Below are 12,419 nucleotides of genomic sequence, written 5' to 3'. Positions count from 1 at the left end.
GATCAGGCACAGGGACATCCTAGGGGGCAGGGAGAGGTTACCAAGGGAGAGAGTAGGGAATGGCTGACCCAGAAATAAACCCTGTGCTCCTGGCTAGCAAAGGGTCAGGGCCCATTGCCTGAAATGCCCTGTGCTTCCAACTCTCCCTGCCTCTGTAGGCTGCCCTACCGAGGCTACCATGGAGGGGTGTTTGCCCTGTGCCCCATTCACTACCTGAGGATCAGTGGCTTCGCCAACACCAGCTGGGGTGGGAATCAGGAGGACAGCGACATCACTACCAGGTAGGGGGCACTGCTGTCGGGAGCCTCGCTTGAGGCAGCAGGCCCCTCCGTGGTGTGGGGGCCATGGGGTGCCCAAGACTGAGTGGGAATGTGAGCTGTGTTGGATTGCGGGAGACACAAGCCACTCTGGCCTGAGGAGCCGGGTGTGGATGGGGGTCCTTATCAAAGGAGACAGGCATCTGGCCTCACGCCCTCTCCCCTGTAAGGGTGCAACTCAGCGGGACGCTTTTCTTATGGCTTCATCTGCTCTTTGGCCAATACCACATGCTGGAGGAGGGGCAGGACCCCAGCTGCAAGCAGAGCTCCCAGGGGTGAGTCAGGGTGTGAGGCAGGGGTGGCCAGTCCTGGACCTGTTCCCAAGCCCTCAGCTTGCATGGCTGCCCCTTCAGTCCCTCCAGTCCTGGCCTTCTGGCCTAGATCCGCCGGAAGTGGCGGCACAATGCTGTAAACTCGCCAGGATACAGGCTGCTCTCCAAGGAGCTGTGGCCCCTCTACACCAACCTCACCATGGACATCGAGCCCTTAATTCCAGAAGCCCCCAGGCTAACAGGTTTCTGGAGCCTGGAAAGAATCCCCTCAACCATCCCACCTAGTTTCTTGTTAAAGGAGGCTTTATTTTACTGGCTTCTCTTCTCTGCCATCCTTAATCCCCATCCTTTCATTGCCATTCATTTGGTCACACAGGTCCCCACTCAAATTGACCATGCTGTGGTTCTTTCCATACAAAGTGCTTAATGCTTATTCACCTGTTTATTTCTCACAGGGACTTGTGGGGTAGTACTACTGTCATCTTCCTTTTGAAAACCAGGGTCAGATTAACATCTTGCTTGATTGATATAGAATCAAGTAAGGAACCCAAGGGCTTCCCAGGTGGCTCACTGGTAAAGAATCCACCTGTCAGAATGTAAACTGATACAGCCATTATGGAAGATAGTGTGGAGATTCCTTAAAAAAATACAAAAAACTAGGAATGAAACTACCACATGACCCAACAATCCCACTACTGGGCATATATGCCGAGAAAACCATAATTGAAAAAGATACATGAATCCCAGTGTTCATTGCAGCACTATTTACAATAGCTAGGACATGGGAGCGACCTAGATGTGATGAATGGATAAAAAAAGCTGTGATTCATATATACAGTGGAATATTATTCATCCATAAAAAGGAATGTATTTGAGTCCATTCTAATGAGGTGGGTGAACCTAGAGCCTATTACACAGAGTGAAGTAAGAGAAAAACAAACTTCGTACATTAATGCATATATATGGAATCTAGAAAGATGGTACTGCTGAACCCATTTGCAGGGCAGCAATGAAGTTGCAGACATAAACAGACTTGTAGACACAATGGAAGGAGTGGGTGGGACAAATGGAGAGAGCAGTGTGGAAACATACATTACAATGTGTAAAACAGATAGCCAGTGGGAATTTGCTGTATGACTCAGGAAGCTCAGACCTGTGCTCTGTGACAACCTAGAGCAGTGGGATGGGGTGAGAGGTGGGAGGGAGATTTAAGAGGGAGTGGGCATATGTATACCTATAGCTGATTCATGTTGATGTATCGCAGAGTACAACACAATATTGCAAATCAATTCTTCAATTAAAAATTAAAAAGAATCCACCTACCAATGCAGGAGACACAGGAGGTGCAGGTTTGACCTCTGGGTCAGGGAGATCTCCTGGAGGAGGAAATGGCAACCCACGGCAGTATTCTTGCTTGAGAAATCCCATGGACAGAAGAGCATGATGGGCTACAGTCCATGGGGTTGCAAAGAGGCAGACATGACTAAGCAGGCACTGATGCACAGGAACCTGGCTTCTGGGCCTGTCTACTTACAAAGTATGCTGTTCTACTTCTTTCTTATAGCAGAAAAAAAAAGGAGGGGAGTAGGAAAGAAAAATAAGATACATGGAGACTTCCCTGGCAGTCCAGCAGTTAAGACTCTAAATTCCCAATGCAGAAGATACAGGTTTGATCCCTGGTCAGAGAACTAAGAACCTGGGTATGGCAAAAAAAAGAAAAGAAAAAAAAATGCGGGTAGTTGAATAAATTACAGCATGTCCTCATACTGATAGAATACTGATGCAGTCACTGAACAGCTGTGTTGTAGACTGAAAAGAAAACTGTACAAGGTATGTGATATGATCTGATATTTACAAAACAACGAGGGAAGAGTACCTATATAGGTGTACACTTATGAGCATAGTGTGTGGGAATAACAAGTGTTGGCAGACCTCTCTGAGGTGGAGGGTAAATACTTTCAGTTTGCAGGCCATATGGCCTTTGCCACAACTACTCAGCTCGGCCACTGGAGCATAAAAGCAGCCACAGACATCACACAAACAAATGAACATGGCTGTGTTCTAATAAAACTTTATTTAAAAAACCCAGATTTGGCTGATGGACAGTTTGCTGACTCCTGATATAGATGATTAGGAGCCTGTATAAACATATAAAAGACTCCATACTAAAAGGTTCGCCATAGATGGTGGAGGTGGAAAGGGGAGAGTAGAGCTGAATTAATCATGAAAGAAGAGAAAAACTACACTGAATATCAGAATCACATTTATGCATTTACCAAAAAAAGTACATTCATCTGTCTGTGTACATAAAGAAATTAATAATTATTAATTGTGCGACTTCAGGATGTAAATTCAATAGGGAGTAAATATGATTAAACAATTGTTAGGTTCTTTTTAAAAAATATAATCAGCACCTCTGGTTACACAGTGAATTCTGTAGCAAAAACTACAGAATTGAGTATATGTGTGTGTGTGTGTGTGTGCGTACACACTGACCTGCAGATATAAATATACATACATACATTAGTATACAGATACACACACATATACATAATATTGCCAAGTCATCATTTAGTTTGCTGGCAGCTTAAAAATAATTATATTCCACATTAAACAGGGTTATCATTAAATTCCCACAAATTTTCCTGTAAATAATCTGGTAACAATCTGTCTTACTCTACAGAAACTCTTTTCTCAATGTATTAGGGTTTCTTCCTCAAATGAATTTTATAACTTTTAATGAAGCTAGTACAAATATAGACATTTCCACTCATTCTTAAAAGTTCTTTCCTGAGTTATTTCCCTCACATAAAATATGTGTAACTTGGAGACATGCAGTGCATCCCTAGAGTTTTTCTGAAGCATGAATTCTATAATATATGATTATATCTGCCTCATGTTTTTTCTTCTTCAAGAAATTCAGTTAGTTTCATTGATGTTTATGATGTTTATGCATACTAGGAATTGACTTCTGAGTAAAGCCTTGCACAGGTTAACTGCTTTTATAAGATTTATCTCTGGTGTGAGTTGTCTGGTGTTTATTAAAATTTGACCTGTTGTTGAAGCTCTTCCCACACTTGGAACACACATAAGGTCTCTCTCCTGTGTGAATTCGTTGATGCACTTTGAGTTGTGGTTTCCTACTGAAGGATTTCCCGCAGTCACAGCATTCATAAGGTTTCTCTCCAATATGTGTTCTCTGATGTGTGATTAACTCTGATTTCTCGATGAAAGTGGTCCCACACTTGTAACAGGCAAAGGTTCTCTCTCTATTGTGAGTCATCTGATGTTTATGGAAATTTGATCTACCATTGAAAGCCTTCCCACATGCAGCACATACGTAGGGTTTCTCTCCTGTGTGGATCCGCTGATGCTCTCTGAACTGTGACTTGGAAGTAAAGGCCTTCCCACAGTCACTGCATTTGTAAGGCTTCTCTCCAGTGTGAATTCGCTGATGCATGCTGAGGATTGACTTCTGGTTGAAGGCCTTCCCGCATTCACTGCACACATGGTGTCTTTCTCCAGTGTGAATTTTCTGGTGTATGTTGAGGTGTGACTTTTGGGTAAAGGTCTTCCCACAGTCACTGCATTCATAAGGTTTCTCCCCAGTGTGGATTCGATGATGTATATCAAGTTGTGATTTGGAAATGAAGGATTTCCCACAGCTGTGACACTGATAAGGCTTCTCTCCAGTGTGACTTCTCTGATGTACAATCAGGTGCGCCTTCTGGATAAAGGCCTGACCACATTCAATACACACATAAGACTTCTCCCCTGAATGGATTCTCTGGTGCAAGCTGAGTGTTGATTTCTGGGTGAAGGCCTTCCCACATTCACTGCATACATACTGTCGCTCGCCAGTGTGGATTTTCTGATGTATACTGAGAGTTGAATTCTGGGAGAAGCCTTTCCCACATTCACTGCATTCATAGAGTTTTTCTCTTGTATGAGTTCTTTGATGTCTGAAGAGAGATAACATCTGGAAGAAAGTTTTTCCACATTCATGGCATTTATGGGGCTTTTTTCTAGTATGAGTCTTCTGGTGTGTAACCAGTTCTGGCCTCTGAATGAAGACTTTTCCACATTCCTTACATATATACGGTATGTTACCTGTATGATCTGTCACACAGAACCCGAGTTTTGGTTGTGAGGTGAAGGCTTTCCCACATTTACCACATTCCTGGAGGTTTTCTACACTATGGAATCTCTGTTGCTCAAGCAGGTGTGACTTGTGGGTGAAGTCCCTCCCACATTCAGTACACTTATCTGGTTTTTCCTGAGTATGAACTTGATGTTGTGTGAGTAACTGTTTCTGGCTGAAGGCTTTTGTACATATATTACCTTCACGGAAGTTCTCTCCTGTGTGAGTATTCTTGCAGCTGGCACTGGAAGAGCTATGGATAACTGGCTGACCAGATCCAACCATATCATCAAGGTGTTTTGTGGTACTGCTTTGATTTTGACGAGTTGCTTCTAGGTTAGGCTTCAACCTTTTTGCAACTGAGCAACGTTTATGAGGTCCCTTTTGTGAAGAAATAAGGTGGGGCCTTGCCTGAATGACTTTTCCAGGGTACTTGTAATCACAGTCCCTCTCTGTGTTCAGTGTTTTCTTATTGAAGAAAGCCCCATGATGTGAAGATTTATTTTGATTTTTCAGATCCCTCTCTGTTTGGTCAGCTTGTTTCCACAGTTCTTCTAAAATGGAACACCATGAACCATCTCTTGTGACTCCACCCATCATCTCATTGTGAAATGAAGCTTCTTCAGAAATTTCCTGTTGTGGGGTTTCAAGCCCAAACTCCCCTTCTAGAAGGAGAACAAGATGAAATAGATACAGTGAACAATTAGCAAAGGATAGAGGAGAAGTCACATGGAGCTGACTGAGATTATGCATGGAGAAACTGCTGAGTCATATACCAATGGTCGTGCTGATGGTGATCATGAGAGAAAACAGTTACAGGGTTCTTACTATATGTCAGGCACTTAGCTGTATAGCACTTAGCATTTGCTAGGCAATGTTCTATGTGATGCACACATAAACTCATTCAATCCCCAAAACAACCCCAGGAGGTAACTACTTATTATCCTGTTTTTCCACATGAAACGAAGGAAATACAATGGTTAAATAATTAACCAAAATTACTTTGCTCAGCTGTGGGGAAAGTTAAGAGTTTAACAAAGGCAACCTGACCCCACTCATGCAGGTGATCTAGATACCCAGACCTAGCAGAATGACTACAGGATAAAAGAGACAAGAGTGTCTTAGGGCAGCATCTGTGCATAGCCAGAGCTTGAAGGAGGGGTTCAGAGTTTTCTCAACTTACAATGAGGTTATGTCCTGATAAGTCCATCGTAAGTTTAAAATATCATAAATCAGAAATGAATTGAATACACCTAACCTACTAAACAAAGCTTAACCCAGCCTACTTTAAATGTGCTTAGAAGACTTATGTTAGCCTAAGTGAAAGTGAAAGTGAAGTCGCTTAGTCGTGTCTGACTCTTTGCAACCCGTGGACTGTAGCCCACCAAGCTACTCTGTCCATGGGATTCTCCAGGCAAGAATACTGGAGTGGGTTGCCATTTCCTTCTCCAGTGTTAGCCTAAGGTTGGGCCAAAGCATCTAACAAAAGACCTATTTTATAATACAGTGTTGAATATCTCATGCAGTTTATTGAATACTGTACTAAAAGTGAAAAAAAAAAGTGGTTATCTGGGTACAGAAGGGTAGTAAGTGTATTGGTTGATTCCCCTTATGATCATGTGGCTGACTGGGAGTCTGGCATCAGGGGAGTATAGTACTGTATATCACTAGCCTCGGAAAAGATCAAAATTTACAATTCAAAGTATAGTTTGCACTAAATGTGTATGACTTTCGCAACATTATAAAGTTGAAAATTGTAAATTGAACCATCACAAGTCTGGGACCATCTGTATAGGTTTTCGTTAAAGATCTACATTGTGATTAATCTCCCAGCTTCCTCCTACTTGTTGGAAACAATACCAAAATCATTCAGCCCTAGACATCCTCTGATAGACTATTAAAGCATCAATCCTGACATAGCCAAGCAGTGAAAGAATACCTATACTCAAAACTCTCAATTCTATGAAACTGAAGTTTGTTTCCCTGAACTTAGACATGTACATGTCCCAAGAAAGGTAAACTGGAAGACTGGACAAACAGGCTGTCCTCTAGAATCTGTTTCACCCTCTTCCACAAAGGTTAACTGTGGCCAGGCACATGGCAGCCAAGCCATGTAATGACTCACAATTTCCTTTGCAGTGATATGTGACGGTGAGACTGTTTTTGCTGACGAAATGGGCATACAACACTGTGCACCAGTTCTAGCCAGAGAAACACATCACAGTTTCTCAGTACCCTCCACCCCTTTTCTGCCTAGTAGAACCTGGCTTTGGTTGCAATACGCTCATTCCCAAAGATTGACAGCATCATAAAAGATGGTACTGCAATGACAAGAGAAAAACTTCAACACCTGAATGAATACAGAACATAAGGCGTCCTGCTGAACTGACTTTTAGAAGTGTTTTATAGGGGGAGAATTATTCTGGAAATTATTATACTGGACCTTGGTCTCTTTGTTATAACTTTCAGCTTTATGCTACTGAATATACCATTTTTTGGTTAAGAACAGGAGTCACTGATCATATCCAGTTTACTAGTAAAAACATAAGACACAACAGATTCTTTTTAAAAAGGTGGCTGAATTTTACTATTACTTTATCCTATCAGAGATTTAAATACCAAGTATGGTTAAGACCTTCACATCTTGTTTTCTTTTCCCTTTCAATCACTTGGATAAACTGTATCCCAGACCCTTGTCCTATTCCCAAACCTCAGTCATCTATCACTTTTTTTAAAAAATGAGAATGCTCTTTATTTTTACCATTTTTAGTAGGTATGTATATGTGTGTGTGTGTGTGTATAGCATTAAAATCTGAGAAAAAGAAATAAATCAATCTTTGGGGTAATCTATCAATGTCATCTTGACTAAACTCATGATGACGGGGAATCCACAAATCCCATTAGGAACAAAATAACACAAGCATGAGAAAATAGCTGGTTTATGGTGATACCCCTGGAGTTAAGAAAAAGAGTCAACTAAACTGTGCTTTTAAAAATATATATATAGTAGAATTTCTAAAATAACAAGTTAGAAGACTAAGATGGGAGAGCCAAGAAACAGAAGAATCTTCTGGACAAAATGTATAAGGTGAGAAGAATTTCTGATGTGCGTAATGATTCCAATTTCTGATATCCTTAAAATAAAGGAAATGAGACACACCACAGGAACTGTCTACCATGAAGCTAAATAAGAGAACATGGTTTAGGCATGGGGACTAGAGGCACTGATAAAGGATCATCAGGGGAAAAAAATTTAGGCCTTAAGTGTTGAGAATAGAAGGGTCCTTTAATTCCTCTATGAAGGGATGACCAGAGGGAAGTACAGGGGCCCAAGTTGGAGGCACCACAATCAGGGATAAAGAAGAAGGATTCAGTGCAGAAAAAAAATGAGTTCAGAGGACAAATTTTAAAAAAAGGCCTTTAGGAAATTCCACAAAGGGATAAAATGAGATGACAAAAGCAACATACAGACGGAAAATCCAATCAGATAACAGCTATGATGAGATGCTCTGTTCCCAGAAAAATGAAAACAGCTCTATCATAACATGGGCCATAAATGAGAAATTTGATAAATATTATATATGTTGGCAAGCAAGATGTAAAAATGATTAACAGCTGGATTAAGTCTAGTCATATCCAGTGATCAGGCAATCCCTCTTGACTATTCACCTCTGATTAATTCTCATGTTGGCCCCTATGGAACATTTACAGAATAATGTATGGCAGCATTAGCCTTAATGCCATATATTACAAAATAATGTATAGCAGCATTAGTTTTAAGGAGTAGGAAATAACGTGTGTCCACCACTGGGGAATGGATAAGTGCGGTAGGTTGAATATGGCCCCTCATGGATCTACACGACTTGACAGTCACTCACCGTGATACCTCTGACATGGGACTTCAGTCTCCCTCATCCATGGTTCCTTTCCTTCTTCAATCCTGAAAATGATCTCTGGGTTGGGAATGTGATACCCTGTGAATAAGAAAGGATATTGCATTAGGATGTGGTATTGGGCTTGGCGACCCACTCTAGTATTCTGCCTGGAGAATCCCATGGACAAAGGAGCCTAATGGGCTATAGTTCATAGGGTCAAAAAGAGTCTGACACAACTAAAGTGACTTAGCGTGCAGATGTACATTGGGCTCCAGGGGTTATTCAATGAAGCTTTCTCTCATTGACACATCTTTCATTAGGAACAAAGTAACATTCAAAGATGACCAAGAGGAATGAACAATTTAGGACAAGCCCAGGACAAACTGATTACATTCTTCAGATGTCCCACTTCATGCCACAAGAAGGAGGGACATCTCATGGAGGCCCGTCCAAGAGTCCCAGGTCAGGTGTGCTCACCCACGGAGAAAAAGTGGCTGTAGATCTCCAGCATCACATCCTGATACAGGTGTCTCTGGGCAGGGTCCAGTTGCTGCCACTCCTCCCTGCTGAAGTCCATGGTCACATCCTCAAAAGACACTAACCCCTATAACAACATACCCCAGCTCAATGAGAATTAGTCATCATTGGTGAACTTACATACAGGGGTGTGTTCTTAATGACTTCACCATGATATATATGGCTTCCCACTAACTACCTGTTTCATATTGTATGAAATCATAATCAGGGCAAGAAAACAATATTTTAAATATTAAAATAAGAACAAAGCTAATAAGGATTAAGTTGGCCATAAAGTTTGTAGTTTCTATATGTTCCTTAACAAACTTTTTGGCCAACCCAATATCATGCATCTTAACACCTTAGCTGAACAAGAAGAGCTCTTAAAATTCAGCCAACTCCAGCACAAAATGAAATACATTTTTCTGCAAGGCAGTGTTTGCCACTATTATGGGCTGAAATGTGCCCCTCCCCCCCCCACCCTGCACTCATTCACATGCTGAAGTCCTAACCTCCAGAACCTCAAAATGTGTCTGTATTTGGAGATACACAGTATTTAATGAGGTCCTTAGAGTGGGTCATTGTTATTTTAAAAACACATGAAAGGTCATGAAATACACAGAACAACTTGGAATTTCAGGAAATCTTGAGTATAACCAAGAACCCTGCTTCCTCACTCCAAAATATCAAATACCAATATCTACATTATTCCTGGGCACTTTTATTCATCTTTTAAAAGAGGGAAAACCACACGGTCCTTAAAAACTAGTTCTTGCTCTGTGACTGTAAATTCTGAGGACAGGAGAAACCAGCCAATCTCCAGTGAGGAGGAGTCAGGTGGGGATCAGCTGAAACAATGCAAAGACCCAGCAGTGGATGGAGGATGAACATATGGGTGAAGGATGCCTGAGCTGAGCAGGAAGGAGTCAGCATTTCCTGGCCTGTGGCTGGAGCTACGGTTTCTTCTTCCTTTGCCCCAGGGCCAACCCTCTTCTACACATCCTCCTGCATCAGTCAGTTCAGTTTCCTCTATAAGACACAGTGCCTGTGGATGAGGAAACATTAGCTATCAGTGCTCTGCTCTCCGCAGGAGAATCCACATTGTCTTGACACAGGGAGTCCAGAGTTCGCTGCTTCCTGTGTCTGCCTTCAAGTTCCGGAGAACTGCCCCTGGGCTGGGGATGGCTCCTGCTTACCTCACACGATACATCCTGCTCCTCTAAACCCAAGACCTGGGGCCTCTGGGGCAAATTCGCATCAGCAAGCATGTCCCTTCTGGGCTTCAATTCTTGGTCTCTCTCGCTGACAACTCCACTCTTCCCAGGAGCCTGCAGCTGGGTGGGCATCAGAGGGCTCCAATCAGAGCTGCTGGGAAGAGTCAACTTGAGCTGTGTAGGGAGATCCTGCAGTCTCCGTGATGTGGCCTGACCCAGGGGCTCTGGAGGGACACTGGAAATCCTGGAAAGGCAGTAACCACATCGTTACTCATCTAATATCCACGCCACAGGAATTTCTGAGGGCCATTAGGTGAAAGTCACTGTGTTCACAACATGAGGGTAAACAAAACTCAGGAATCTATCTATTGAGGTAAAAAATAAGAAAAGATGGAAAAGCTTTGGATTAAAGTTCATGAAGGTTTAAGTGCAGCTCTGACACACCTTTTAACTATGAGAAGAGAGAGAGATTATTTTACTGGCAGTTTCCAAAATGAAGAGGAAGGTATTTATCATAGGCACTGAGAAACTTCCATGAGATGAGGTTTGTCAAGTCCTCAGAACCTGCCAGGCACATGATAAACAAAACAAAATAAAAATTATTTTATTATTTGCTGAAGAAAAATCAGCAAGTTGCTGAGTCAGGTATCAGATACCTTGAGTAATTCTCATACCACCCTGTCAGCTAAATATCATCATTATACCCATTTGGGGCTTCCCTGGTAGCTCAGTTGGTAAAGAATCCGCCTGCAATGCAGGAGACCCTGGTTCAACTCCTGGGTTGGAAGATCCCCCGGAGAAGGGAAAGGCTACCCATTCCTGTATTCTGGCCTAGAGAATTCCATGGACTGTATAATTCATGGGGTGGCAAAGAGTCGAACTGAGCGACTTTCACTTTCATACCCATTTCGTGGATGAGGAAAACTGAAGCTGACTGCTGTTACCTAATTTGCCTTAAGGTCACTCAGTCTCCAAAGGGAATTCTGAGGCATCCCAGGTCTGCCTCATTTTAAACTGCACACAGTTGCCACTATCCCATGTAGTCTTCTACATAGTCAATTTCCAGAAGCACTGTTTACATTTCCTGTTGCCTTCAGAAAGCTTAGGCTTCAAGTAGCCCATGTCTGGAACTGAGGTTCTGGACATTTCAGTGCCCATCCATAATACAGACAGCTCAACCTTTTCTGACAAAATTCAAATTCAATGTATGGAATCCCACCTTCACTTGGAAAACCTGCAGACATGTACTAGGACTCCCAATCACCACTAGACAACCCCCAATATAGGGTTCCAAATAATGCACCCCAGGAAGAAACTATCATTGATTTGCTCAACACCCAATCACTTATCCTTAACCATGTCCACAGAGACCCAAGTTGAGACCAACACTGACCCTCTCGTTCATTTCCAAAGGACAACTCTCACTGCCCAGAAAGCAAATCAATCAGCTTCACAAACCTCCATCACTGGCCCACTAGGTCTCCCATCAACTGGTTCCCACATGATGCCCTTAGCACCCCAAACACTTTACTGATTTCACAGATCCACCCTCAATCACTGTCTCCCTTGAGTGTGTTACAATGTGACCGTCAAAACTCCTGCTCCCAGTCATTGCCTCCTACAGTCCCCCAAGCAGTGGATCACTTACCCAAGTGGTTCCCAGTACCAATACCAAGGCCCTCTTAAGACCCATGTCCACTATCATATAAACAAATTTCATGGGCCAACAATATGAAATCTGATAGTAAAGTACACTTGGAATTCAAGTTACCAAAGTACTTATATACATACAGAAGTAAGGCAAGAAATAGTGAAAATCAACGAGCCAAGCATTAAATTAGAAAACCCCACTTACTCTATAGCTCCCATCACTAAGAACCCCACCACTCACTCCGCAGACCCGACATCACTCATTCCACAGACCCCCATCACTCGGCCTCCAATTCCCAACATCACTCACACCAAGCGGATTCCCCCTCATCGACCCCGCGGATTCCCCATTGCTAATGCTCCAAATCACCTCAGCATCCCACAGGCGATTCACAGGGTAGAAGAGTTGACAACAGAAGCGAAATGGCCGCTCT

At 42.6% G+C, this 12,419-nt stretch overlaps 1 protein-coding gene across 3 annotated transcripts in view; it reads right to left on the bottom strand.

The window, feature by feature from the left end:
• Positions 1-12,419, bottom strand: part of ZNF175 (zinc finger protein 175) — a 20,458-nt gene extending 8,039 nt beyond the window's left edge. Inside the window, exons 1-5 of one of the 3 annotated variants that reach the window (XM_060398795.1) lie at positions 12,356-12,419; positions 10,318-10,579; positions 9,083-9,209; positions 8,609-8,704; positions 1,913-1,965 (exon numbers count right to left, since the gene is read on the bottom strand). In XM_060398795.1, coding sequence (XP_060254778.1) covers positions 1,913-1,965; positions 8,609-8,704; positions 9,083-9,209; positions 10,318-10,579; positions 12,356-12,363 — 546 coding nt within the window. In that variant the 5' untranslated portion in view covers positions 12,364-12,419. Of the gene's footprint in view, positions 1-1,912; positions 1,966-2,644; positions 5,396-8,608; positions 8,705-9,082; positions 9,210-10,317; positions 10,580-12,355 lie in introns of those variants that run through there. The other 2 variants (XM_042231001.1, XM_042231004.2) reach the window with 2 other exon arrangements.

This window comes from Ovis aries, chromosome 14 (assembly GCF_016772045.2).
Source record: "Ovis aries strain OAR_USU_Benz2616 breed Rambouillet chromosome 14, ARS-UI_Ramb_v3.0, whole genome shotgun sequence".
NCBI lineage: Eukaryota > Metazoa > Chordata > Mammalia > Artiodactyla > Bovidae > Ovis > Ovis aries.
Note: the sequence above shows the minus strand (reverse complement) of the source record. Positions and strands in the feature narration are given on the sequence as shown.